This window comes from Parus major, chromosome 2 (genome assembly GCF_001522545.3).
Source record: "Parus major isolate Abel chromosome 2, Parus_major1.1, whole genome shotgun sequence".
Classification (NCBI taxonomy): Eukaryota; Metazoa; Chordata; class Aves; order Passeriformes; family Paridae; genus Parus; species Parus major.
The window spans coordinates 117,334,417-117,361,269 of NC_031769.1; the positions used below are offsets into that span (position 1 = coordinate 117,334,417).

General features: G+C 39.2%; 1 protein-coding gene across 1 annotated transcript in view; it reads right to left on the minus strand.

Annotated features, from left to right (window-relative positions):
• CPA6 (carboxypeptidase A6) overlaps positions 1-26,853 on the minus strand; it is an 80,320-nt gene that overhangs the window by 29,492 nt on the left and 23,975 nt on the right. The window contains exons 2-3 of the mRNA XM_015650837.2: positions 14,312-14,387; positions 1,429-1,553 (exon numbers count right to left, since the gene is read on the minus strand). Of these exons, the coding sequence (XP_015506323.1) occupies positions 1,429-1,553; positions 14,312-14,387 (201 nt within the window). The remainder of the gene's footprint in view (positions 1-1,428; positions 1,554-14,311; positions 14,388-26,853) is intronic.

Genomic DNA, 26,853 nt, shown 5'->3' on the forward strand with positions numbered 1-26,853 from the left:
TTGCTCTCATGGTGAATCCTCCAGCTCTTGTGGAGTTACAGATCTCAGGAGGCTCATCAGGACAAGCACACGCTTGTCAAGGCTTTGCAGGATTTTGCTCTTAATGGCTGGGACCATGCAAAACAGGCAGTGAGGAGAATAAGAGGGAGAGTAAAGGACAAGTCTGGACCTGGTAAAATGCTGGCCAGTTTCCTTCCAAGTGCACACAACTTGTGTGCCAAAAGTCAGAGAGATTTTTGCTGTGGAAGATTAATCCAGTGTTGTGCTACCATTTGTAACATGTTTTTTGAGGTAAACACTGCAGAGACGATTTGCTCTGGCAGGCAGATCTTGCTCTTTGCACATTGCTTTGCAACCCAAGCAGAGGTCTTCAAGTACAGAGAGTGTTTATAACACATATAAAATGTCCTTCTGTCATTTCATTAAAGGTGATTACTGTGAGCAGGAACAGCAACAGATGTGAATACAACTGCTGGGTCACAGTAATTAGGGAACAGTTTTTTATAAGCACAGGAAAACAATTAGAAAAAACCCATCTCAGTTTTAAACATAAACAAAACCAAAGCAGGGCTGAACCCACATGAAAGTCACTCTGAACTGCAGCTATGGAGCTTGTATACTTAATTTCCTTATGTTTGTTTCTGTATTTTTAGAACAACTAATTCAGAAGAGAGCATTGTTATAACAAAAGTGTGATTCTAATGAGTACTACACATATGTATACATAAATACATATACAGTATGATTTACACCATCCTTTTATCACTGAGAAATAAGTGTAAATAGCCTCATGTATGTCTTTATTCAGCAAATGTTTGAGAACTCATCAGCTGATTATTCAGATGCTTAGACACATCATTGAGAAGGCTTTAAAGACAAGATCGTTACTGTTGTCCAGTATATCATATGGAAAAATATGAAAGGATAAGTATACTCTAAAATTGACTTGAATTTTTTTAAGGAGCACTATAAATTATATGTGAACCTAAGTGTGCATTTGTACTGTATGACTTGCATTGGTCACTAGGAATGGAGAATAATAGAAGCAGTTTCTGTATAAATGAAGTTTTGCCTCTGCATTTGCAGCTCACTTGTAAATAAACCTTGCTTGTACTAAATAAAGAAAGAGGCAGAGCAGGCTGCAGAATTAGTAATTACCAACCCTCTCTTAACAGATGTGATTTCACATACATTTGAAAACACTTCAGCTTGACTCCAAAGGAGGACATTTAATTAAAGCTGCCTGCCTGTGGGAGATTTTCTGCTCTGCCATTAAAGCCGTTGTTTTCTTGGCAATGCCTAGCTGTCTGCCAGCCTAATTGCTGTGATTTGGAATGTACTCTCGAGCCCACTTGGCGTGGTAGGTGCAGACCTGCCCCCAAGGCCGGGTCTCTGGAGCGGGGCACGGGAAGCGAAGCACAGGCTTACGTGTACTGGATGTTTGCTTGCTGGAGGTAGGGCAGCAGGCTCCGCGTCGCGTTCTGCGGTACGCGCACGTCAGCGACTGTACCTTCGACGATGTGGAAGGGGCTGCTGGGCTGCCACAAGTCCACCTGTAGTGCAGGAACCAACCTGTAATTCACACGCATTCAGTGTAGGTGGGGAAGTCCAGGAGAAGGCACGCTTGAAGGTAGGGCAAACCCTCTAGGCATGGTAGAGACAATAAAACTGCATCAGCTGGTCCAGCTCGACACCTATGCTAACGGAGCAGATTCTGAGGATTGATTGTGTCTAGCTTACCACAACTCTCCTGTGAGATTTGCCCATGGGAACAGAGAACAATCTTCAGAATATGCCTCCTCAAACAGATCAAAATAAAAGCTGCTTCCAGCTTCATGCGCCTCCTCAGACTACTATACATCCCCAATAAATATACTGCAGCTCTATGCAGTCCACGAGTCTTTTTTATTTTGCAAGGTATTTTATTCATTCATTCATTCATTGTGTTCATTAAGGCAGCAAAAAAAAATCTAAAGAAACATAATAATATATAATAAATGCTAAAGAAAGCATAGCACGTACCAGTGTTGTTTGCAAAACGTACACAAGTTTTATTCTTGATAATAAGCTGATCAGAGGTCAGTAACAGGTCACCAAGACAATGAATACACAATCATTTTAGAATAAATGTCAAAATAACAGGATTAATATAATCGGATTATTACAATATTGTAAAAAATGATAGCTGCTGAACAATACCACTGTTATTATTGTGCTATCTGTATCTGCACATACCTAAGGGATATTTCATGTCCATTTTTACTTCCTTTTGTTGCCAAATTTGAAATACACTTGGAAATTTTAGGCCAGGACATGAACTTTCAAGAAAGCAAGACAATTTGCAAATCCCTTTTTCAAGGGGATTTGAAACTCAGTGTTCTGCACCCTGTAGTAAAATACTGTGCTAGCACATTCTCTTCAACAGAGGTGAGCACAGTTCATCCTCAGTCAGTGTGAGGACAGTGGAAGTCAACAAAACTCTTTCCAGAATTTCAGGATATTCATAGGAGATTATAAATGGGAGTATCAGCAACAATCTCTATCAACATGACAAACAGGCATGCCAAGATCCACAGGCCTTAAAAAAATGTTTGTGAGCTGAATACAAGGAAGGAAATTGATACTGACTACATGCCCACACATTTCTTAAAAGGAATCTGAAAGGATTAATACTTGATAAATGTCTTTAGTTTTTTGTCTTTTCTGTTTCATTGCAATCAGATGTGCCAGGCTGCACTGAAGCTATTGATACAGCTCATGAGTGTCCACTGCTTTCCAGCTATCTTAAAAGACTTTTATAATCTGTACTTTAAAAGCTTCTCATTTCTTTTGTGCCATAGAAGCTATTTGAAATCATCAAATGCATTTACCTAGTCTTGCTATGGGCCTCATTTTCAAGAGTACAATCTTCCAACAGAGAGATTACAGGGAGGCAGGTTTAGTTCTTACCATTTCTCAAATGACCCTGAGTAAGAATATTCTGATTACTAAGAGGGCATCTGATGCTGAAGCTGGTGCTACCTCTTCAAGCAATGGTGACCTCAGCCCAGTTAATCCAATTAAATGCCTGCAACTTTGGAAGGAGCAGAACTGAAACCTCTTCTTGTTCTTGCCAAAACCACTCTTTGTTTCACTCTGCCACAATATGGTCTCTGGATCCAAGTCATAGTGGTGGGTGGGTGCAGCATCTTTTGAAGTCTAACACCAGGACTGGCAAAGTTCATGAGGCTTATGAAGCTGACAGCAGCTATGACAGATGGTCAGTAGAAACCAAAGTCATGAATTAAATGATGCTAAATACTTCTTACAAATAAAGATTGTCTCACTGTGCTAAGACCCTATGTTTCTTAGTTTATCTGTCTTTCATATTTTGATAAATTATAGACACCCAGTGAAATCCCCCCCAATTCAACATGGGTAATGTCACACATGGTTAATTAGGTATGTGTATTTGACTTCTAAGATTCATTCCTAAAAATATACATCAGAATGGGTAATTTTGTTGCTTTTAGACTAACAGTCTATCAATCAGATCAGCCTGAGCCTCTATCTATATAAAAATAACAACAAATTGTTACATACAAGCTAAGAACAACTGAAGGGAAGTGTCTCCTTGCCAACACAAAACTGGAACAGAAAAAAAAAAATCCAACAAATCATAACTGATATACACCTGAAACATGTCTTTGTTCTTGACAGTTACTCAGGATTTATTTTGGTGAAATTCTTAATAACCATGGAGGGGATAAACCAACCAATATTCATACTATTAGTTATAACATCACCAGACTCTTTAAGTTCTCAGGTATTCTAATTGTTCCTCACATTACTGGCTCTAAGTGAATATCAAAAGTAGAAGCAATCTTTTTTTAACTAATGAAATCTGTGGCATATTGCCACTATCCTCTTTCAGTGAAAATACAGTATTTCACTCCTGGCATTGTCCTGGAAGTAAGACAAAAAAATCCCATATTTAGAATATAAATCATTCCACTTCATCTCAGTTCCCTGTTTGAGTAATTTGGCTTCCTTTGACTCCCAATTCTCATCCTTTGCAATGTAAACAAAGCAGTCAGCGCTTCCTGTGCTGTCCAGAGCACCACTTCTGTCACTGGCTGGATTTTGCCTTACAAAGCATATAACAAGCAACACGTTTCTCCAACAGACATCTTATATATATTGCAGCTGTCAGCCTGTCCTTGGTGTGACAAGTACATGAAAAGTGACAAACAGAAGATGGATTTCAGAGCAAGCATGTTTGGACTGAGAAAGTCCAACTATCCTCTACTCATTGTCATCTTCAGGACACTTCATCATTGCATCTCCCATGGATACTGAGGGTCTTATTGAAGTCATCACTCTTATTTCAACATCATTCCTCTCACAATTACGCCTTGGACTTCCATGCTGGGCTCTGCTGGCTAGTGAGTGGCAGTGAAACTAATTGCTGTCCTATTCTCTTCCCTCTCTGTGATGGGCTCTTGTTACTCCCACACACTGCACATGAGCCTTTATACAGTATTATGGAGTACCAGTCAGTGCCAAAAGACTTCTATTTGCTGTGTGGGTGGTAGGATTTGCTAGGTGGAAGACTCTCCAGCTACAAAACAAACTGATGCAGAAATCCTACAAAACTACTTGAGTGTACAGCCAAATACGTGAACCTCAAAATTCACCTGGTATCTTGAGGCTAGAGGAAAAGCAATATGCTTTAGAGCATGTCTGCAAACCTAAATATTCTCACCTCCTTTGCAGAAAACTCATATTTGCACATCTTTTCCTGCCTTTCAAGCAGCAGGTTGCCTTTAAAAGGTGTTGGGATGTTTAAAGCCCTCTGGATAACAAGCAGAGCCCAGGAAAGGTTTTTCAGCATGCTCAGAGTTGGGACCAGGAGACCAATTACTCAGCACCCGCCACTCAAGAGTGACCATGAGTACCTGTTCTGAGGGACAGAGGTTGCTCCCCAGATGAACAATGAATGCTCTTTCCCAGAATCTCACTGGAGGCAAGAGCATCCTGACTTGCTTTCTATAAGGAAAAAATGGTATGTAAGAGCACACAGGCAGGTATCTTTTTTCAAAGCATTTAAACACATTATTGCTTTATTTAACAAAGAAAGTGTAAGAGATTATTGATTGTGACTACATAAAAAGTAGTCTTTTTAAACTGCCTGTTCTTTTTCCAGCTTCACTTGTCCCATAAAAGTCCCTGTGGTTCAATTTTGGATTAGGAAAGCCAGGTTTCTTTGTAGGCAGTTTCTCTTTGAACTGAGGTGTTAAAGACAGCTCAAATAAATCTATCAGCTCTTACCTGGACTCCTTCCAAGGTAGAGCAATCCTGAGCTCATTAGTCATGTCTCTAGGTTTTGGTCAGTACAGTGATGAAAAGTCAGCACAAGGCAAAAGGACAAATATTTTAAACAGATTTGGGTGCTTAACTAATAGAATTCAGAACTTTTTCCAAAGTTAAAATCATGCAAATCATTTTCCAAGAATACAAACACTTTGTTAGTATAATCCTACGTATCACAAATGGTGCACAGAAAATTCTTTTGCTCTGCCAAGACAGAAAACAGAACAGTTTTTTAAACAACAGGGAGTTTTTTATTCAGTAGTTCAGTTTTCCTCCAGGTCATTCCACGCCCATGGAAAGGAAGCCTGTGAAGAAAAGAGTTTCCCTGCTTTTCCCCACAAACACTCTCATGGCAGCATAAATTCCAAAGTCTTTTTTTAAAATTCAAGTCACTGAAATAAATCCCCAGCTTCTTTAGACCATGGGATTTAGGCTGGCCTTTGTTATTAAAGCCATTTTCTTGGGTAGTAGCCTCCAGTTGTCCCTCACTACCTTTTCATAAGCAGATGTTTAATTTCTTCTTCCATTTAGCCTGAAAGGAAGATGCTTAGTGCTCTCATCAGGTCTCCAATTATGTATCAATCAAAAGAGATGATTGATGTTTGTCATGAAAATAACTAGAATAACTTTTCCATAACTTACATTTAGTATCTCGGGAAAATAGTTTATGATTTATCTGTGTTATTCCCCATGAAGACAGTAATTTTGTTATATGTTTTATTACCTAGCAATTCCAGTTTTTACTCCTACTGAGTTGTGTCCAGCAATACAGGTGAAAAAGCAATAAAAGCTGGCCTTGTCCTTAACATCACCATGAATGGATTTCTTTGAGAAATGCTGTCAACTGTAAAGTTCAGAATATAATTATTGTTATGACGCTGTCAGTTGAAATGGCTTGGCATTTCTGAGTCTCTTGTAAAAGGAAATGTGCAGTCAATAATGAAAGTACAGGTATTCTTTGCTCAAGAGCCCTTTTGCTTTTCAGATCCTTTCCCATTTATATCCATATACTCATTGATAGATGCATAAAAACCCTAAGCAGTCATGAAAGACATTAGATATGTTTTCAATTATAAATTCAATACTAGAAGGCAGAGAGTAGAAGTAGAAACTACTTTAGTCTTACTGGTACCATGAGAGGTTTGACCACCTGGGTTTTTATCACATAACACATGGGAAACACAGCCACTTAGACAAACACCCCTCACATGCATGTGTACAGTGTGGAACTGAATTTTTGACTTCTGTTGGTACATCTGAAGAGAAAGAAGCAAGCAAGAATGACTCTTGTTCTCTCTGACACTCCTGCATAATTACGGCAGCGCTGTGGTTCACCTGGAAAGTGCAGAACCGCTCCTTTCAAATGTCTTCACCCTTGCAAATATTTTCAGAACCAGGACTGATTTCACTCTCACTTGCTCTTGCCAATTAAGGAACTTAATTGACAGTCCTGACTGCCAATCTGCTTCAGCTGCCCTTTATGTGCTGCAAAATGGTTCAGTGACATTCCTGTGTGGAATTCCCTGTGCTTTCTAAAAGGACTTGCAAGGTAGTCCCAGTGCAAAGTAATTTAGGTTTCTGATTGAGTGCACTAGACATTTTACTGGGTCTAACTTTTCAGTATTTATTTTCTTTTCAGTGAGGCTGGTAAGAGTAATTGTGCCAATAAACCAGGAATGATTCATGGGATTGCAACAACCATAACACTGGCAGGAACAGAACGTGAACAATGCACAGCTTGAAGGTCTGAGTTTTGCAAATCTTTGTGGAACTATAATGTAGTAATGGTCTTCCCACTCTTTTTACACTGGTATAATTTTACACAGGGCTCTACACTGAAAAGAACCTGTAGGGTATTCCTCAAGAGTGTCACTGAGATAAAACTCATACTCAATAATATAGAAACTGAATATCTGTTCTTACAAGTATAGATTCCACTGCGCTAAGTATATTTGAAAAGTCTTTAAAAGACTCATTTAAAAAATGGTAAAACCCTTCTTTTGTTTATTATTAAGCTATTTATAGCTTGGTTCAAATTGCAGTTGTTGTTGTACTGCATGGGAAACAGAATAGTAAGCCCTGGATCTGATTCTGCTCCCACTGGGGGTGTGCTGATGACTTTGTTGAGCTCAGGCTCAGACTTCCTCAGAGGAAGCAGATTCCTTCCATCTCAGAAAGTTAATGCTTTTTGTGTTTTGTGAGAAAAACACTACCTGGGCTATTCTGTTCTATCTTGTATTTTCCCACTAAAGCTTTTCTGCAACATTTTCCTTCTGAGTCTGGCAAGTGGTTTCCAAACATGTATTTTGATATATCAGTGAATACCCTCCGTTGTCACCTGATGTTCCTTGTGTATCTGAAATATTCTAATATCTGACTGGAACCCTAACCATGAGCTAGGGTAAAATCTAGACTGAAAACTAAAGCATCTGCCTATATAGATATATTTGCTGTAGGTGAAAAGTAAAACGCAGGCAGCCCTGGCTGCTGAGCTAGTTCTTTCCTTCTACAAATAAGAATAGCTCTACTTGGGCTGACAAGCTTTCTTACTGCATTTTCAGACAGGCTTTTGTCCTCTGAAGCCTTTTTAAGCATTTTTCTATGGGATGTAAACGATCAGATTTATAGCCAACTGATCCTCTTCCCCTATGAGACATTTTTTCTGATTCCCTGAACTGCAATGACAGAATCAATTCAGGGATTACAATGGATAAGCAGCTGCTGTAAGGCCTAGAAAACAAACAAAAGGGAATGGAGTTCTGGCTTCAAGGCCTGCTAGGCTGGCTCCTCCCAAAGCTGAAGAAGTGCTTGGCTGTGCCCAGGAATTTATTTTATAAAAACTACTGAAGAATGAGTGGTCTAACTCTATTATGCCAGGAATGTTCACAGAGCAGTTGCTTCTTTGCTGCCTATACAAACAGTCTGATGGCAGTCGGGCATTATGTAATAAAAAGTGCTTGTAGACCACCGATGGAGTAGAAGTTATCAATCAAGGCTCAAATGAAGTGCTGCTTCAAAAATAAGCTAACAAAGGAAAATTCCAGAGCAGATAAACAGAATCTGCTGCATCTGAGGACCCAAGAAAACCCCCTTTTCTTTGCAAAGCACATGGGAATGTGACATTTGTTTCTGTCAGTCAGGCCCAACAGAATTAAAACCATGAAAGGGCTCATAAATCAGCAACAGGCTCCTCAAATTGCCTTCTGAACAAGAAAGAGCAGCAGAAAATAGCCAGTCACTGCAGAGGTGTACAAAGCAGAGGAACAGCAGTTGGACAAGAGGAGTCCTGGGGGACAGACAATGAGCAGTAATATTAATGTTTCTGTGGTACTATCATCCTAAGTGTTTCTCTTTCATTTGCTGAATACTGTAATAATTTGAAAATGATTAGGGTGAAACAGTGAACCTGCAAAAAGGTATTTCTCATATTAAACACTAAGTCAGGATTAAAGATTTGTACTGTATCTATAAAAAGAGAAATTATTTCTAGGAGTAAAGGACTGCAACAGAAAATGTAAAATTCAAGACTGGTACCTGTTATGGAATTACATCACCAGCCAATCTAAAAGATGGACAGCAATCTATAGCTAGGAAAATAAATAATTCCATGAGTTTGCCCTTGAATTATCAAAGTATTTGCTGCATTTTAGTCCATCACAACCATATGGAAATATTTCTCAGCACTGCTATACTATATACTTGTCATACACGTATAGTAGGATTGCATACTATATGAAAGCCAAGGCAGGAGCTCCACTATCATTTATCCCTGTCATACTCACTGTCACCTCTACCCCAGTGGGCTTTAGCACAAGGTCTGTGCCAAAACTGTCTAAGGATGTGGGGTGGTGCTGCTGGTAGGAAATACAATTACCAGGGTCTTATTCTTCTTCCCTGCAGAGACTGAAAGAAATGATGTAGGAACCTGCTGGAGACAAGAGACACTGCTGTACACACACTGATGGCATCTACCAGCTGCTACTACCTCTGTCACTCAGGGAAAACCAGAAACCACCATCTCCTGCCTCAAAAAAAGAGCATGGCTCTCTGTTCCCCGCCTGCCTCATTTCTTCTGACCTCAGAGAATTATTGCCCTAAGAAACAGTTGCATACACAGCAGTGCATGATGGACAGGAGTTTCCTGAGAGCTTGCACTGGATGGGTGTAACCCTACAGTGAGGGGCTGGTGGGGAAGTGCAGGGAACTCTGCTCAGCCTGGCTGAAACAAGAGTGGTCCAGGCCAGAGCCCCCTCCTGCTGCTTTGAGGTTGGAATGCAGCTGATCTCACTCAGTATATTTGGGCTTCTATATTTCGTCTTTACTGTAGCTGAGTTTATTGGTTAAATACATGCACATTCAGGCAATTTTACAGAACTCACAGCAGAAAAATTTTAATCTGTAGGGCTGGCTATTTTTACTGGCAGTGCAGATCTACATGCTACGTTCACCCCACCAGGGAAAAAAAAGCAATATTGTGTCACCTCAAAGTTAACAGAACCAGCCTATGAAGGAATCAATTTATAATAATGATTAATAACAATGTACTGTAGGCAATGGAGCTACAGACCAAAACTAATTTGTGGAAATTACTCAGCAAGTGATTATGACTTATGTGATTTGCCACTGGGCAATTCATGAACAAAAGAAAAATGTGTGGAATGAAACATTCATTATCCATTATTCACTCAGTACAGGCAATGGCATTCATATGCTAGTGGAGCCTGGACAATTCAGGTAGAATTCAGGGATTTGTTACACCAAGCATTATATGGACTCTTTTTTTTTTTTCCCTTAAAAATGGGGGGCAAATATCTTTCCTAAGGAACTCCAGATGCTAGGTTTAAGACATTCTTGGGGACTACACCTTCTGTAAAAGTGTGTGAATTAACCTTACAGCTCAGGTATTGGTAGAAAAGCAGTCATGTTTGACATCAAAAGATTTCCATGTGGACTAAAAACCCTGAGTAGTCCTTCAAATTCTTATGTGAATTTTGTGGGTTATGTTCTAGCTCAACTGTCATTGTCCAGGTTAATCACTGGGGACACATTCTAAGATACTTCAAATACATCAAGACATATAGCTGATTCCAAGATGATCCTTCAAGGATGTCTCCGTGTAGAGACACTGTTTCTGTAAATACTTGTTGAGGAAAGTGTTCCTTTGGTGTCTGGTGCTTTTCCCAAAAGGGATGGACCTTGCTGATCTCTGGCTTCAGCATGGCAAAAGGCAGAGCTCTCACCACTTCCTTCCCCACTGTCCTGGTGTTAGAGAAGACTGTAAATGACAAAATCTGCTCAGGAAAAATCAGGGGTAAAGACAGTAGCTAAGAAGCCGGCAGATAAAACAAAATGAGTGAAATGACACATTGCTGTTCTTTCCAATGTCTGTATTTTCTTTGTGGTTCTTTCCCCTTTGTCCAAATCAGTAGACAATAAGGAGGGGTATCTTCGCATTTACATTATTCTCTGCCTGACACCAAAAATACATTGCCTTTGCAATAGGATCATCAGGATCATTTTTTCAAGCTTCTTTGTGATAACACCCTTCAGAAGGATAGGGTCATTTGAACTGAACAGAGAGGAGTTTTTCTCATAATTCTTTGGATTAAGACAGGTGGGCCAGAAGAAAAGGCTAAGTCACTCTGCCTTACAAGTGTAAATTTAAAGGCAGAGGGAAATGGCTGGAATGAACACAGAACACCACAATCTGTAGAAAACCCCCCTCCACCAGACACAGAGAGGAGGAAGCCTGGGACAGGAGGGATTATGTTCTCTTTGCCTTATTACCACAGATGGTCTGTTCTGTGCAAGGAAAACCTGCAACAAGCATACAATCCATTTGTGCAGAATCTACTCTGTGCTTGCACTGTCCTGGGAATTTACTCAAAATATTTATGTTGTGCAGGGAGCACACCAGGGATAAACTGGGCTCCCCAAATGACTTTCCCACCGCAATTCCTGTTTGACTTATGAGGACTAATCCTGACATCCCTATAGAGTGTAACTTTTGGTGCTATGGAATATACCTCATCTCTAATAGACTGACTTTCCAGGGTAGAGAAACATGTCTGAATTGAAAAACAAGTGCATGTATTCTCAATTCAACAACAAAAGTGATGTAAGTTTTATTTTTATTGACTTTTCTTGTTCTTATAATACTGACAGTGGTAGAGAATACTATCAGGCCATATCATAACTCAGGTTGAAGACTGAATTTTGCACAACACTGAGTAACATAACTGTAATATCTTGAAAGGATCCTGGTTCCATCTTTATTTCCCCCTTGAGGAACAGAATATTTGAGTAGTGTAACAGGTTGGTATTAATTTACTGCTCAAACCAAAATAGATTCAAAGGAGTTGTATCTTTAAACCAGTTTTGGTTTTCTGACTCAAAAATAAAAAAAACAAAATACAGTCTTTGTAATTATAGCAATTCATACATCTCTGTTGACACTCCTGCTCATATTTCTGGTTTTTGTCAGACATATTGTGTTTGCAGCTTATTTTGAATTATTAAGGGTTTTTTGTTTGTTTTGTTTTGTGCACTGTCTTCCATTTTCTCTAGAGCATATAATCAACATTGTGCTTAAAGGCTCATAAAAAAATCCAAAACCAACCAAACATAAATCCACTGTCCATTGAATTTCAGCTCTGGAAGTCTGGGGGCAGGAGAAGAACAGGGGAGAATTGACACGGAGACTTAAAAATTGCACAACTCCAAATACATGTTTCTCCAGAGGGGCTGATGATTTGCAGCCACAACTGACTTTTGCTGATATTCTAAGGACTGGGCATTTCTGAGGAGTGTCATTATTGATCCACTTGTTCATGAGAGAATAACCTGAGATTTTCTTTTGTGGGGTGGAAATATGATAAATTAATGTTACACATATCTATCACTTGTTATCCACTCGGGTGTCTCTTCTACCCCATGCAGATGGGCAATGGAGCAGCTGCAGATGGAAGAGCCCTAAGACCTGACATGCAGCCAAACTCAGCCTGTGTCCATGGAGCTGGGTGTCACTACACTCTCTCTTTTTTGAATCTTCCTTTCAACCTCCCCAGCTTAGTTTCTCATCAGAATCAATCACTTTCTAATTAACTACTCAGATTGCGATGAAGTTTGCCAAAGTTTTATTATCCTGCTCTCTGAGTTACAGTACACAATTACTCAAGTTTCTACTGCTCCCACTTTGATGGAATTGAATGAAGGAATCTCTTTTTGGGAGCCTAAGGGAGCTCTGTAATGAGAAACAGTTACAGGAAGGTGAGTAACCCCTTTGCTTCACAGGGTTTACAGTACGAGGAGAAAGGATAAAACACATGTGCTCCCTCTTTATATTCCAGCATTCAGCAGGGAGAAATTAATGCATAAACCAGCTTCTACATGTATTGTTTAGGTTTATGGTTAGGTTTTTTTTCCCTAACTGGGAGTAAAACTAGTATCCTTTTTGGGTGTTACAGTAACATTCACAGGTGAGGGTGAGGTCCTTAATAAGCAGTGCATAAACAAGTATGAGATTATATTCTTCAGGAGAGTTGGGCATTACAGTGCAAAGTGTGGTAATCCATGGCATCATGACACTGCCTCTGTTGAACACTGAAATTTTTCATGCAATATGTGCATAGGCTGGATGTCTTTAGAATGAGGGTTACAAAGTACAGCATCTTGAATGGGGAACTAACCAAACATAGCATTAAGAAATGCAGATGTGATGAAGACAGCTTCAGCATTCTTACTTAAAGCTAGAAAGGTGTCAGTGTCTTGACTGCTGGAGTATTCATAGCAGTAAGCCTTCTCCTGGGCTGAGGTATCTAAGGTAGCTCAGTCCTCTTTCTTTAAAAAACTAGCAAAAAAGCTTCATCATAACTGAAAGATGGAAGGGTTTCAGAGGTTGTAAGAGCTCTTCTAACACCTTCATTTTGTTTTATTTGGTATGCAAACACTCGATTTACTTGTATACCAGATGTGAACAATTGGACTAGAAAATTACATGCACCTTCATTTGTTTCTCAGTGAGAACACAATCATTTATGTAAGTTTTCAACAAGAGAGGTAGAATTACATCACAGACATCATAGACTGTGATTACATCATAGTTTACTGGAGTTGAAGGCAGTGAGCAGACCAAAGTTTTTGCACATGCTTCAAATGCTGTGGCATTCAACACATTGATCAAGCTGTTACATCCCTGATTCTCCTCCAGTTAGGCTGTTTGGTAACTATTAATGAAGTTTATCCCTTCCCCACAGTGCCTGGGGACAGTGCACGTGCATGATACAGCCCTTTTTTCACAGACCACAGACCTGGTCCCCATCCTCTGAGACAGACTGCCGTGGAAAGACTGCCTCTGTCCCTGTTCCAGCAAAGCAGTGTGCTGCTGAGTGCTCCTGTGCTGCACTGCTGCAGTGGCACCTCTGCTTTTCATTTATATCTGCAGGGAAAGGCCAGGGAAGATTTTGGCTTGCTATCCTAGGCACTCTGTCAACTGCCTCTAGAAAATTTTTCTGCCAGAGAGGTTCTGAATCTGAAGCCATTTTCATATTCCTCTCTGTGTTCATAACTTGAATTAACTCAGTGTTTTAAATAACACCATTGAACAGATAATGAAGCAAATATGTATGTTAGCAAGAAGAGGAAGAGCAAAGAAAAAAAATTTACGAGCGTGGTACCTGTATTACTTTAAGAAAATAAGTGATAAATTTGACAGGCATGATGAATCCAATACCTGTGCTATTTTATTGGTAAATTAGGAATTTAATGGGCAAAGACTTCTTTCCATAAAATAATAAAATAATAAAATAATAAAATAATAAAATAATAAAATAATAAAATAATAAAATAATAAAATAATAAAATAATAAAATAATTTGAAGTGCTAAATGAAAGGCAAGTCAGTTGACCCACTACAGTCTTCAAAAGATCAGTAGAAGAAGATAGAAATAATCAAACTCACCTTAAGCCTGTTGAATGCAGCCCTCAGGATCTGCGTTTCCCTCTTGCTCTCAGGAAAAACTCGTATGACTTTATCACTGCCAATAACAGAAAATAGAATTGGCACTTTAAGACTCTTTGCAGCAGTACAAAGGGACAGTAGTTAGGTTCAGATAGCTACTGTAATTGTGCTCTTTTTCAGCACCTGCAGAATGTCAGGTGAGCTGGAGCACTGCTTCTAAACTTGCTGCTGGATAATGCATGTCCATGGGATGATTTGCTCCTTACAGATCAGTGTCAGCTTGACCTTCCATTTCTATGCAAATGTTTTGTTCATTCCTTCTAAGTTAAACCATTCAGGCTGACATCTTCCATACTGAACATCTGCCTCAGAACAAAGCAATTATTAAGCTGTGGTTGCCCCATTCCTGGAAGTATTTAAGGCCGCGTTGGTTGAGGCTCTGAACAACCTGTTCAGGTGAAAGGTGTCCCTACCATGGAAGGGGAGGCTGGAACTAGGTGACCCTTAAGGTCCCTTCCAACTCAAACCATTCTATGATTCTATGATCTCAATGGACATAATTCTGCAAACAGGAAAAAAGAAACAAAATGACTCTTCAATGACCATCTGTAATGACTTATGGGATGCTGCAGACCACAGAGGGGATGATCCTGTAACTAAAATATCTGACATACACAAAAAGGATGAAGTAACTTTACATGGCCCATGTGAATTCTGGCATTTTCCTACATTTTGAGTTTTTAATTTGTACTGTTGATAATCAGTATGTCTTTTCCAAGAGACCTTGGAGATCATGCATATCTTTATTTCTACAGTTCCATCCACTAGCCAGAATGCCTTTTAAACAATTTCTTTATCTACAGTTTCTATATTATCTGGGAATTTTAAACAGCAGAATTTCCCTTGACACTGAGAGGTTTGTCCCTTAAAAATCTTGTGAGCTCTCCTACTTTGCTGAAGGTTCTGACTCTACTGAGAAGATATTTGGCCAACTAGAAACAGCACTGCTGAGCGTGCCCTTCCTGGCTCACTGTTCTAGGAAGGCTCCCAAGCTGCTGCTGATCCCAAGCACCAGGTCTTGCCTTCAGTGAACTGCAGCTACAGCTCTGGTAGGACTCACCTTTGTTGCAATAATCCTTAATGCATACATAGGAAAGAATTAAATACTGCCAGTTCAGCAGAAGGCACTACTAATAAATTCAGAATTCTGAAATGGCTTACATGTTTCTGGAAATAATTTTTCCTTATCCCCTATTCATTTTTAGTCTTTTCTCTACCCTCAACATTTGTTCCCCTTGGTTAGCCTCTGATCCTTCTTTCTGTCTCAGCTTTTCAGTTTTGGTTCTCACTCCTGCTGCATTTTCCCTGTAGACAGGTCTCAAGCCTTCCAACTCCTTCATGGCAATAGTGTTTGGTCCAGTTAGACTCCAGGTTACTGCTGGAAAACTGATGTACCCACAGGTGTGGACCTCAGTCCATTCTCCTTGGCTGCTGTTGACCTTACTGGAAAAATGATTTCTGACTAAGAAAAAAGATTTCTGAAAGCTGTCTTGTTATAATTTGGCAGGCCAAAAATTTTAGGGGAAATTACTATGCTTCCAAGCCAAATTTAACCTCCTGTATTGGAGCTTGCACAGAAAGGAATAAATCTCATAGAGTGCTACAACTGCTGCATCTTTTAAAGGAAAATAGATGTTTTTGATTTATCATGCATACAACAGTAATGTTCTCTTCCATTACTCACTTCTTCCTTTCTTAACAGCAGTATTAAATTGCTGTTAAGAAGAAAATAATAAAGAAGTAATAAAGAAGTAATGATTGCCTAGGAAGTTGATGTAGCTAATAAAGATTCATCAGACATTTCTGGAAGGATTGGTACAACCAACATATAAAAACCAGATTTTAATGAAGTAAGTAGCTAAGCATGTGTTACACAGCTGTAATGGAATTTCAAAGGAATGGATATCACTTAGGTATGGTCTTGAATTAATTCACATCACTGTAAACTGTCTTCGATTAGCTCAGCAACTCTGTCATTTCCAGTGAGACGAAAAGCCTGCCCTAGAGAGGAAAGTATTGGTGCTGTGACAGATTGATCACTTGACACACTGTTGGGAAATGCTTCAAGCTGAGGCTGAGTCTGCTGCTAGAGAGCTCATAGCAAGCAGTTTAGCAGTTTAGCATGGTAATTTTAGCATTTTATTAAAAGATGGTTTAGCCATTATGGCAAAGCCCTTTCAATTTTTGTGCATGCAAGATGTGGGAATACACTGGATTCCTGAGAGCTATCTGCTAACACCCATTGCTGTAGGCTGGCTAGTCAGTGGATAATCATGCATTCTTCAACAAAGCACAGATAGGAAATCTAGCTTTACTTCAGATATCTACAGTCAAAACCCATAGTCCTAAGGTCATTTTTCAGCTTTGTAGTTTTTCTGGTTACATTTCACATTAAAGAAATCCAATGATTACCTTAAATGCCATGCAATACCCTCTAAATTTAGGGTAGGGATTCAGCAAACTGCTCACTATTTAAAAGCCAACAAAATCTATCTGATCATGTACTAATGTGGTTGATAAATGGCAGCTGCACTCCAAACACTCAGGATTACCCCCTGGTGAGGTCTCCTCCCATCCTTTATGTTGAGCTGTTGAGGAGAAAGAAGCAAGTAATCATACATATATATCTAGGGAAAGTTTTGCTGCCTGCAGACATATGTCAGCAGTCTGCTGATTTATGCAGGTAAGGTTATTTTTCTAACCCTGATGCCTCTAAATCTTTTTTCTTTTTAAACCCTATTTAAAAAAAAATTCTAAACAAACAGTAAGATGGGATATATTTTGTATAAATTAATGTAGAAATTTATATCCACCATGACAAACTTTCAATTTACCCCTAGCAATTAGACTAATGGAATTTAAAGCCAGGACTTAGTGAGATCTTTTGAATTTTGTGTAAACACAGTTGAAAACCTTTGCCAAGAGCAGAACACAAGATTCAGTAAATGAAGTGACTGAATGTGGTGAGCAAGGAGTAGAAACCAGACGGCTGATGTCCCCAGGGACAGCCTTATGTCTGAGCAAAATGGGTGACCAGCTGTTGGCCAGCACTGACATGCAATGACATCTTTTTTCCCCTTCATCAACCCTTTATATTTTTCTGGAATGGCATAAGAAATGACGCAGCTGCTTTTGAAACGCAGAATATGCTACGTGGCCCTGGGAAGGGTGATACTCCCTGATGCCAATGGGGACTAAAACCTCTTGGTTTATTTCTTTGGCTTTTTCATTTACTTTTTTCCCATTTACTTCATAGTTTTACTCATCTGTGAACAGACCAGATGGATCCAAAGAAACTATTCTGCAGCACATCTACAACTTCTTTACTGATGGAATTAGCAGTTCTCTCTCATGAAACTTTCCTGATGAAGTCACATGGCACAAACTGGATTTATGTAAATTCCTCATTTCCTTCAGGAAAATCCTTCTTATTGTATTATTCTCCTGACTAATGTGAACCTTAATCAGATCTCTGCTCTCCCATGGAATTTAATAAAAGTATGTTTACAAAGGCTTTACAAGTATTTTAAACACAGTTTAAGAAGTGATATGCTATAAATCAAATACCTATAGAAAAAACAGGAAAGAAAATAAATCCCCACTTACAGGCATCCATTCCTAATAGGAGAGAAGGGATAACAATTCTTGAGAACAAGCTGCCACAGTTGCTGCACTTTAGTGGTTCATTAAGGCTGAATGACACATCTGAAAAGATCTACAGTATGAAAGCCTCTTGTCAACTCCCAAAATGCCATCAGATATCGTTTGTGATGAAAGATCAGTTGCTTCATTCCCTTTTCTCCACTAAATTTTGATAGTCAAAAGGTTAAGAAATAATAAAGCATTAATGTTTTTCTCTGTTACTGGGATATGGAGTTTTAACTGAGACTCAATAGTGTTACAAAATCAAGATAGATAAATAAGACTGGGCTTCTTCCTGAGACTTGGTGGATATATCTGGAAAGGGAACTTTACAGAACTTCCTGAGCCCTTCATTATGTTTTTCTGTATTACAGCAGATGCTGATCCAAACAGAAGGGAGCACCATTTGTATTGTCTAGATAGCAATGTATATATTTTCTGCCTTTTAGCTATTAAGGAAGGAAAATTGATACCATTCCTAGTATAAGAAAGAGCTAGGTACTTTAAAATTTTGAACAAAAAATAGGTGCTTGGGTAATGCAGGCAGAAATGCTGAGTAGGCAAAGTATTTTATTGCATTATATTTATCTGCATAGCACAGATGACTTCTTGGGAAGCTCAACTTACATGCTAATTCCCAGGCATGGAATATGTTAGTTTCATAGATGGTTTTCAGGTACAAAAAGGGTATTTTTACCAAGCAGGAAACTTTACAGACTAAAGCAATGCTATATTACTAGTGGTCTTCCTCTGCACAGCTTCATTTCAGGGACATATGGTATGGAAATGTTAGTATCTGCAAAAAATTTCAGTTTTCATTCCAACCAAGAAACAAAGCTTTTCCAATAAAAGCAGGCCTCCATTGTCTCATAAACGCTGGCTATAAGGCCACCTAGCTTAAACACAAGAAGTGGGAACCAGTTGCTTCAGTGCATGTCTCTCTCTTGGAAAAGGAAAATGAACTGTGTATGGTAATAAATGCTGTTTTGCTTCGTCAAGCATCATCCAGTCACATGCAAAAGAAGAGAGAAAGAGGGCAGTGATTCAGGGCAGAAAATAAAATAAGAAGCAACAAAACCAATAAACAGTGAAACAAACAGAGCAAATTAAGCAAACAGATGACAAGGAAATATTGTGCTAACTGTGCAGGATTGAGATCTGGGGGGAGGCTGCAGTAGTCTGTTTAAGTGAAACAGCATGTGTACTCATTCATATTAATTTCTAAAGAAACATATTGTAATAACATATTTGCATGAAAGAGTCGATGATCGTTTAACTTGGATACGATCCTTCCAGTGACGTATTATTTGAACTACTGCTACTTTTAAAGAAAGAATCATCATCATTCTGCTAACATATTACTGAAAGGAGCTTCTGCTATAACCCCATCTACTTCTTTATTGCAGTGGTTTATGGCAATAAAGTGAGTTGCTCTGTGCTTCGTAAGGAAGCAATGAGTAGATGGTGATGCTGTCAGTTTTGGGATAGGCCTGGCATAGGCCTGACAGGACCAGAATGTTAATCTGTCCATCTGCATGCTTCTCTGCCCAAAGAGGAAAGCTTCCCCTTATCATCCCTCTTCATCCCACAAGGGCATGTTGAACTTGTGTGGCTGGGCCAGACAAGCTGGATTTAATGTCCTGGTTAGACTGTAGCAAACAATTACTCCCCAGCCAGTGTCATGAATAGATCTGATTACACAGCTGCATACATTTTATCCCTTTTCCTATTCTTCATCCTCCCTGTCACCACACTTCTACCTCTCTTTAGCTACCTCCTCCCAAATAAACAACTCATCCCTAATTACTTTTCCCCACCTGCTGCCAGCTTTGCTATATCAGTACCCAAATCTGGTATTTCTAGGTAATCTCAACTTCATATGGTATCACAGATGGGGTTACCCAGGTACTGTTGCCCAAAAAATGTCCCCCAGTACTCCCTTTCAATTACCTGTGGAATTCAACCTTTTCTCAAATACCACCTCCTTTACCTTCTGCAAGATCCAGCTGTACTTCACAGTGCTCTCTGAATTTTTTGTCAGCTTCTCACACTGTCATGCACTTCAGCAATTTCTCTTGTCATGTCCCATCATTTATCCATGTCTTGATCACTTAGCTTAAGCTCGGGGCAGAGTTCAGTCCATGGCCTGCACATTCCTGCAGCTGCCATCATTCTGGAAGTCCACACAGAAGCTCATTGGCTTTTCTGAGCTTCAGAGTTGCTTCAGTTCATTCTAATTCCTGTGTACGTTTTGAGACAACTTTAACAACTACTTCCAAATTAAGCATCTCAGGACTCTGTGCTGCAGATTTGCTCTTGACCTCAGTGAAAGAAAGAACACCAAATCTGACAGAAGGTTGTTACAGAATTTAGATACCAAGAGCAGAAGGATGAAGGGGGAAATGGTTCAGCGGTAGAGGACTGCATTGAACTTTTTATACTCAAACTTCCTTTAAGACCTTGAACAAAGAATCACAGGCCATTTCCAGTGAGGCTCAGCTTATACTGAGCTCCATATGCTTTGTATCCATCCATGGGTAAAAATCACACACCCTGTGTTTGGTTAAAGACATTTGATGGTGGATTGGTTTGTCTGGTCCCTCTCCTCTCCATCTCTTCCAGTGGGCTCTGTTGTGGTGGGTGTGGTTGAAGCACAGGCGCTTGCCAAAGCCTGGCACTCAGCCTGAATCTGAGACCTGCCTGCAAAGCCTGCTGGACAGGCTGGGGTGCGGAGCCATGCTCAGCTGACAGTGTAGGCATGGTTCAGCTCCCTGCCCCTGTGAATAGGGATGATCTCATCCTTTAAACTTGTGAGAGTATGGAGACACAAATAAACTCATGGCTTTTAAACCTCCTGATGGCCATGGTAATGGGAGCAAGGCAGGGACCATAGGTGGAAAGCAGTAAATACAGCTTTCACAGAACAAAATTCTGCAACTCGTCCTAAGTCTTGAAACATTCTGCATTTACTCCACAGCCTCCAGTGATGTTGAAAAAAAACCTTTTCTTTTTCAAATAATCTAATATTTACCACATCTCCATTTTTTCCAATATATTGATATTTGTAGAATAACAGCAAAGAGTCCAAACAAGAAATGTCCTCTTGTTTTGGAGACAGCTATGAAATTTTGAAATATGCTCAAAGGTTGGAAATAACCCCCACTTTTGGTTGTTCTGGCAAGCTACAAACCTGGAAAATATAAAGTATATTTTCAATGAAAGCAGTCTTCTACAGACTTTAATGAAAATTTTAAACTCATGGTATTCTGATAAAATTGCCTAAGTCTAGTATGCACTATCATGAACAAAACACTAAAATTGATTTGCCATATTTTTAAAATGTGTGTTTATATTAAAAATCCTATATACCCAGAGGTAAGTAAAATAGCTATTTTTCTGATACTAGTAAATATTTTACCACACACAACTGTAAGGTTTAAACCCTTCCTCTTGAATGTTTGAATTTATAGAACACAAACTCTCTGGACTCCACTTTTTATAAGTTATGCTTTTACTTGACCTTTACTTGCCACTGCAGTCAAATACCTGCACATTTCCAACTGTGTGACTGAATAGGGCATGTAATTTATCTGCCCTGATGACTTCTTTTCAAGGATCAGGTAATATTTCTATATTTGAAAAACAGAGAAGAAGAAATCTTACTTTCATAGGTCATGTTCTTTGCTTAAAGTTGTGTTTATTTTTAATTTATTTTTTCTCTCCTCTAATTTAAACAGAATATCTATAGATGGCCTAGAAAAAAAAAATAAAACAACAAAACTTACCAAATTTATTACATAGTTTCCTTTAACAGCAAAGACGAAGATCTTATGACCAGCAGGTCTTTTCTAATAGTACTCCGTTCCTCTCATTGTAATACATGTAATACTTTAATGTATTCAATCCAAAATGATTTCCATCTTTGGAGAAATAATTTAATAGAGTAAGAGAATAATTTTGGTTGATGAGATATCTGAAGATCATTTAATCAGATGTCCCTGCAGGTCTTCTCTGCACCTGTTCCTGGTTTTCTGGTTCTGAATATGGACCAAAAGCACTGTGTAAGCATTGTTACTCCTTTGAAAATTCTCATACAAAGTCAATTTTATGGTCCTAACACACTGAAAATTAGTCATCCTGTGGCTGAATACTACATTGCTGGCTTTTTTTCTCCTTGGTCCAACCAAAGGATTTGCAGTAATAGGGAGAAATTCCTGTATGTATCATTAAACTTGAGCTACCACATTTCACCCTAGTCCTTTTAATTCAGCCATTAAGTCCATCAAGTTTTTCTAACATGTCTCGAACCTTGAATAAATAGCTTCAGAGTATAACTGGAAATAAAGAAAAAACTCTGTATTTTTACATATAGGTAATGATAACTCAAAGCATAGAGAATGAAGGTTAAAGGCATGTAGCAATTCCTGCTGAATGGGACCAAGTTTGGAAGCATTTGGTTATTCCTGATAGGCAATCTCTTGAGCTGAATTTAAGACCTTGATCCTCAAGCCCTCACGACTGTAACAAGCAGTAGGAGGAGGAAGCCTTTACTCATTACTGTACTTGGCCCTGAAACACAGATAACTTGTAAGCATGTGTTTGTAAGTGTATAAAAAAAAGATCAGAGGAATTGCCTCATACATATTTTAAAAAGTAAATGTCAAGATGGTGAGCTTAGATTTAATTTAGGGCTGATCATTAGTGTTTTCTATGCATTTATTCATTTATGCAAGTTACAGCACGAAAGATGAAAATATTTATGGAGTAAGAAAATGTTATGGTGTGAAATACTGCTGCATGAGATATCTGTAGCATGCTAAGTCTCCCCAAATTGTTCCATCATCTCTTATTGCTTAGTTTGCTTCCACATAATGATTATATATTTTAATTAATGGAAAGCACACTTTTAGTGTCACTATTCAAATAAAGGACAAACAGGACATGCCTCTCCACAATTTTGCAAAAGGACAGAATCTGTAGGTTTCAAAGCTGGAGAGTACACCAAATTTACTGAAAAAAAGTGAGGAAAATCCTGTAAGGAAATTCTCTTTTTGCTGGTGTTACTGCAACAGGCTGGCATAATTCCACTGATTTCCATGGAGTCTTTGAGTCATTATAGGTTAAGCAAGAGAAAAACAGTAGGCTGCTTCTTTTTTTTTTTTCCTTCATTACAGGACAATTAGCTATTCCTGTGTTTCAGATAAGCATAACAGATACCTGTGTGCTGAACCATTCATCAATTAAGGATGCTGTTTTGGAGAAGAAATTGTAAACCTGCCAGCACTAAGCCCAGAAACAATTACACATGTTGCTAACTGCTAAATACTGCCACAACTGAGTCTCACAGGGAACCCTCTTATTTCCACCCCCAGGGACATAAGCAAGGTGACAGTGCTGCCCTGAGATGCAAAACTTTGTGCCCAGGTTGAGTATCTCTGACAACAGGAATGAGGAGAGTCCCTCAGCAAAGGGACACTTTGCACACCTAGACTGAGGTCAAAAGGTATTTGCAAATTTCTCTTCAGACAGTCTCTACTGCAGAATATCTTCCCAGGAGAAATGATACTTCAGGAAAAGAACAGATTAAATATATATAAAGCAGAAATGTATGGTAGAGTCTTTGAATTAAAAATGCTGGATGGTTGGACTCCATGACCCCTGGTATATTGTGTCATTTTTGCTTTCTACCATCTGCCTTGAATAAAGAGACCAGCGAGACAAACCTAGCAGTAAGTCTGCAAAGGTACAGCTTCACCTGGGAGTATTTCCCAGTTTAATGCACAAACTGGACATATCTTGGCTTCCAGTTGAGTCCTGTGTGACTGTACTGCACTGTGTTCAACCACCTTTCCCTGAGAAGGGATGCAATGTGCACACTGCTGAGCACTGTCTGCCCTGGAAGCAACCTACATGGTCTTGGTAGCAGAGATACACAAATGTACTTTGCTTTTAGCACTGTCAGGTGTTGTACAGTAACTTGTTTTGAAAAAATTTGAGATGGTTTTGGATGCTTAGTTATGCAATGGGTTTTCTTTAAATCAACTTTCAAAAAATTTTTCTGGAATAAATCTGAAAATAAAACTGTTTAATTACATTTTCAGTGAACATGGAAACCAAGCGTGTGAAGCAGAAGGAGAGAAAAGTAATTTCCATGAAAATTTTTTTGTTTCTCATTAAAGAATTACGCATTGAAAAGTGCAGCTACAATTCTGCACCACATATACATCAAATTGCAGTGTTTTTACTGACCCATCTTTCCTTACAGATATCAATCCAATTTCCTCTTAAGTATAAACAAATTAAGAGTGCATGTGCCCGCAATAAGAAGCATTATTTTACTAAGTGTAAGATATTTTTAATGTTCACATATTTATAATTTTCAGATAAAATCCAGTTGGTTTTATTTTTTAATATAAGAGTAATAAACAACCCTTTGGAAACAGATGTAGTACTACAAAAGAGAAGGCTTATGATGACTCACAGAATGTTCTCTCCTAAGGACCACTTTTCTGTGGTGATGAATTTATAGACAAGGTTTAGAAACCTTCCGTGGTGGGACAATTTTAGCACACAGAAAGGAAAACACTTAACCAGCTGCTCCAAGCAGCTTTATGGATGCTATTTATAATCTTTTTGCTTATAGATACATTTAAGCTGCTTTCAGACTCTAACTTTTTTTTTTTTTTAAAGCCTTTTTGTTTGGAAATATGGAGGTTACATCCATTTGTTTCTCATACCCGATGAGTTACTTGATAATCTCCTGAAAGGGAGGAACCAGCCCCTCTGGAGAGCCCATGGTGTGTGCTCTCAGCTCTCCCTGGCACACTCTCTGCTCACAGACCAACAGCCCCTCCGATGATTGCTTGCAGCACTTCTACCAATATTTTGTGAAAAGCATAGATAAGATAGATAAGAATAAAGACAGAAAATATATTTGGAATAACATCTAGCTCCTGCTGTGAATATACAAGTCACCTTACAGGTCAGTAAAATTAACAGTACACTAATTGCCTGCAGGATCTGAACATGGGGATTCATTTGTATATATCAGGAGCCTGAAAAAAAAACTCCAGCCAAAAAGTGTTTGATGTGATCACCACAATTATCTCCTTCATTACTGATTTTAAAGGCTGGGAACATCAGCACAACAGATATGTAAAAGTGCCTTTGCTTTGATAACCTCCATCTTGAAGACCTTGGATTTTGTTCAGTTATTTTTTAGGGAAGTGAGAAAGTGGAGGGTTTGCTGTTGTTGGATGTGGAGGAAGCCCAGCCTGACAGGCATCCTCCCTGGAGATCTGCCCCCTAAGATAAGACACAATTGCCTAGTCATGGTGACTAAGCTGTGAACCCCTTCCTGCCTCAGGACCCCATGTTATCTCCCTGTTAACTATTGGTCATCTTACCCCATTCTCAGACCATTGGTCCCCTTCCTGATTCTCCCCTTTCCTATAAAAACCCCAGCTTTTGCCCAGCTCAGTGGTTAGATCATCACTGGCCCCCTTCGCTGGAGTCTGCATTAAATGCTTTCTGTGGAACGCCCTATGGTCTTCCCATCTCTTGTCTGTGGTGGCAGAAGGGAGCTGGCTGGGCTGAACAGAGCTGATCACAGAGCAGAAATTGCTTCTAAAAGAGCTGCTCACTTGAAGCCTTTGCCTGTGCTCCTAAGGGTTACCCCTGCTTGGAGACTGCCTGGAAACCCCGGATGGCGGCTCTGCTCCCCGGGATGTCTATCTGGGCTTGTTGCCAGCAGAAACTGGGGGTCAGACAGGCCCCCCAAGACCCAGCCATGACAGCTGGGGTTTTTTTCTATTTTAAAAGAGAAGTAGCTTTATGTATTATCAGGGGCCTCTCAGATACACCCATGGTCAGCTGTATTTAGAAGCTGGAGTGTAAAAGCCAACCAAACTCAGTTTGCTGGACATTGGTCTCTTTTTATAAAGGCTGTGCAATAGTTCCAATGCCTTTGCATTTGTCTAGCCCATCAGGCTTTTACATTTTATCCTTCTGCATTTTTATAGTCATAAATTTAGGTTCCAAACTGGCACAAGGTTTCTCAGGGGCAGGTTAAGGACAGCCTTAATCCCTAATGATATATGCAATGCATACATCACAATTCTTGCACTCACTCAACTATGCATCTTGATAAAAAAGATGTCAGGATACTACATTTAAACATGTTTGTGCTAGATGGCAAGTCTGCAGTCTCACTTAACAGCAAGGAGCGGATGGGAAGGAAGAGTATAACACATCCACACATACAAACGCGATAGCTGTGCATAATTTGATGGATCTGAATCTTTGAACTTAGTCGTGATATGCATATATGCAATCTGACTCTCCTTTGACCTGGATTTTCTGAAACAAATTCTTTACCTTACTCCTCAAACCAGTCCTAAGTATCTAACACAAAACTGACCTGCTGTCCTATCATTGAGAAATGATGCCTACAGTGCTGAAGAAAACAGAAGCATACCAAATGCAAAATACTATTTGAAAAACAAAATCAAACTGAAGGCTTGGGAAGGGATATAAATATTTTAGTGGCAATGAAATTATTTATTCTCTGAAGACAGCTCCTGTAACGCAGCTGCACCAACCATTAAGGCAATTATATTTTTCCATTTTTATAGGCTGCTCGAGAAATAAATTTTTTCCACTAGATAAAAGCTGTGTCAGTTCTCTACAAAAATCACTTCTGAGTTCAGGGATACTGAAGATACATGTTGAGTAATTCTGGAAGTGAAATCTTGGGATTTACTTCTTTATTGTGGTAACAGTTATTTGTGTGGGACAACTCGGAATTCTACAGAAAGTTCTGTGACTCTTAGTTTGCTAAT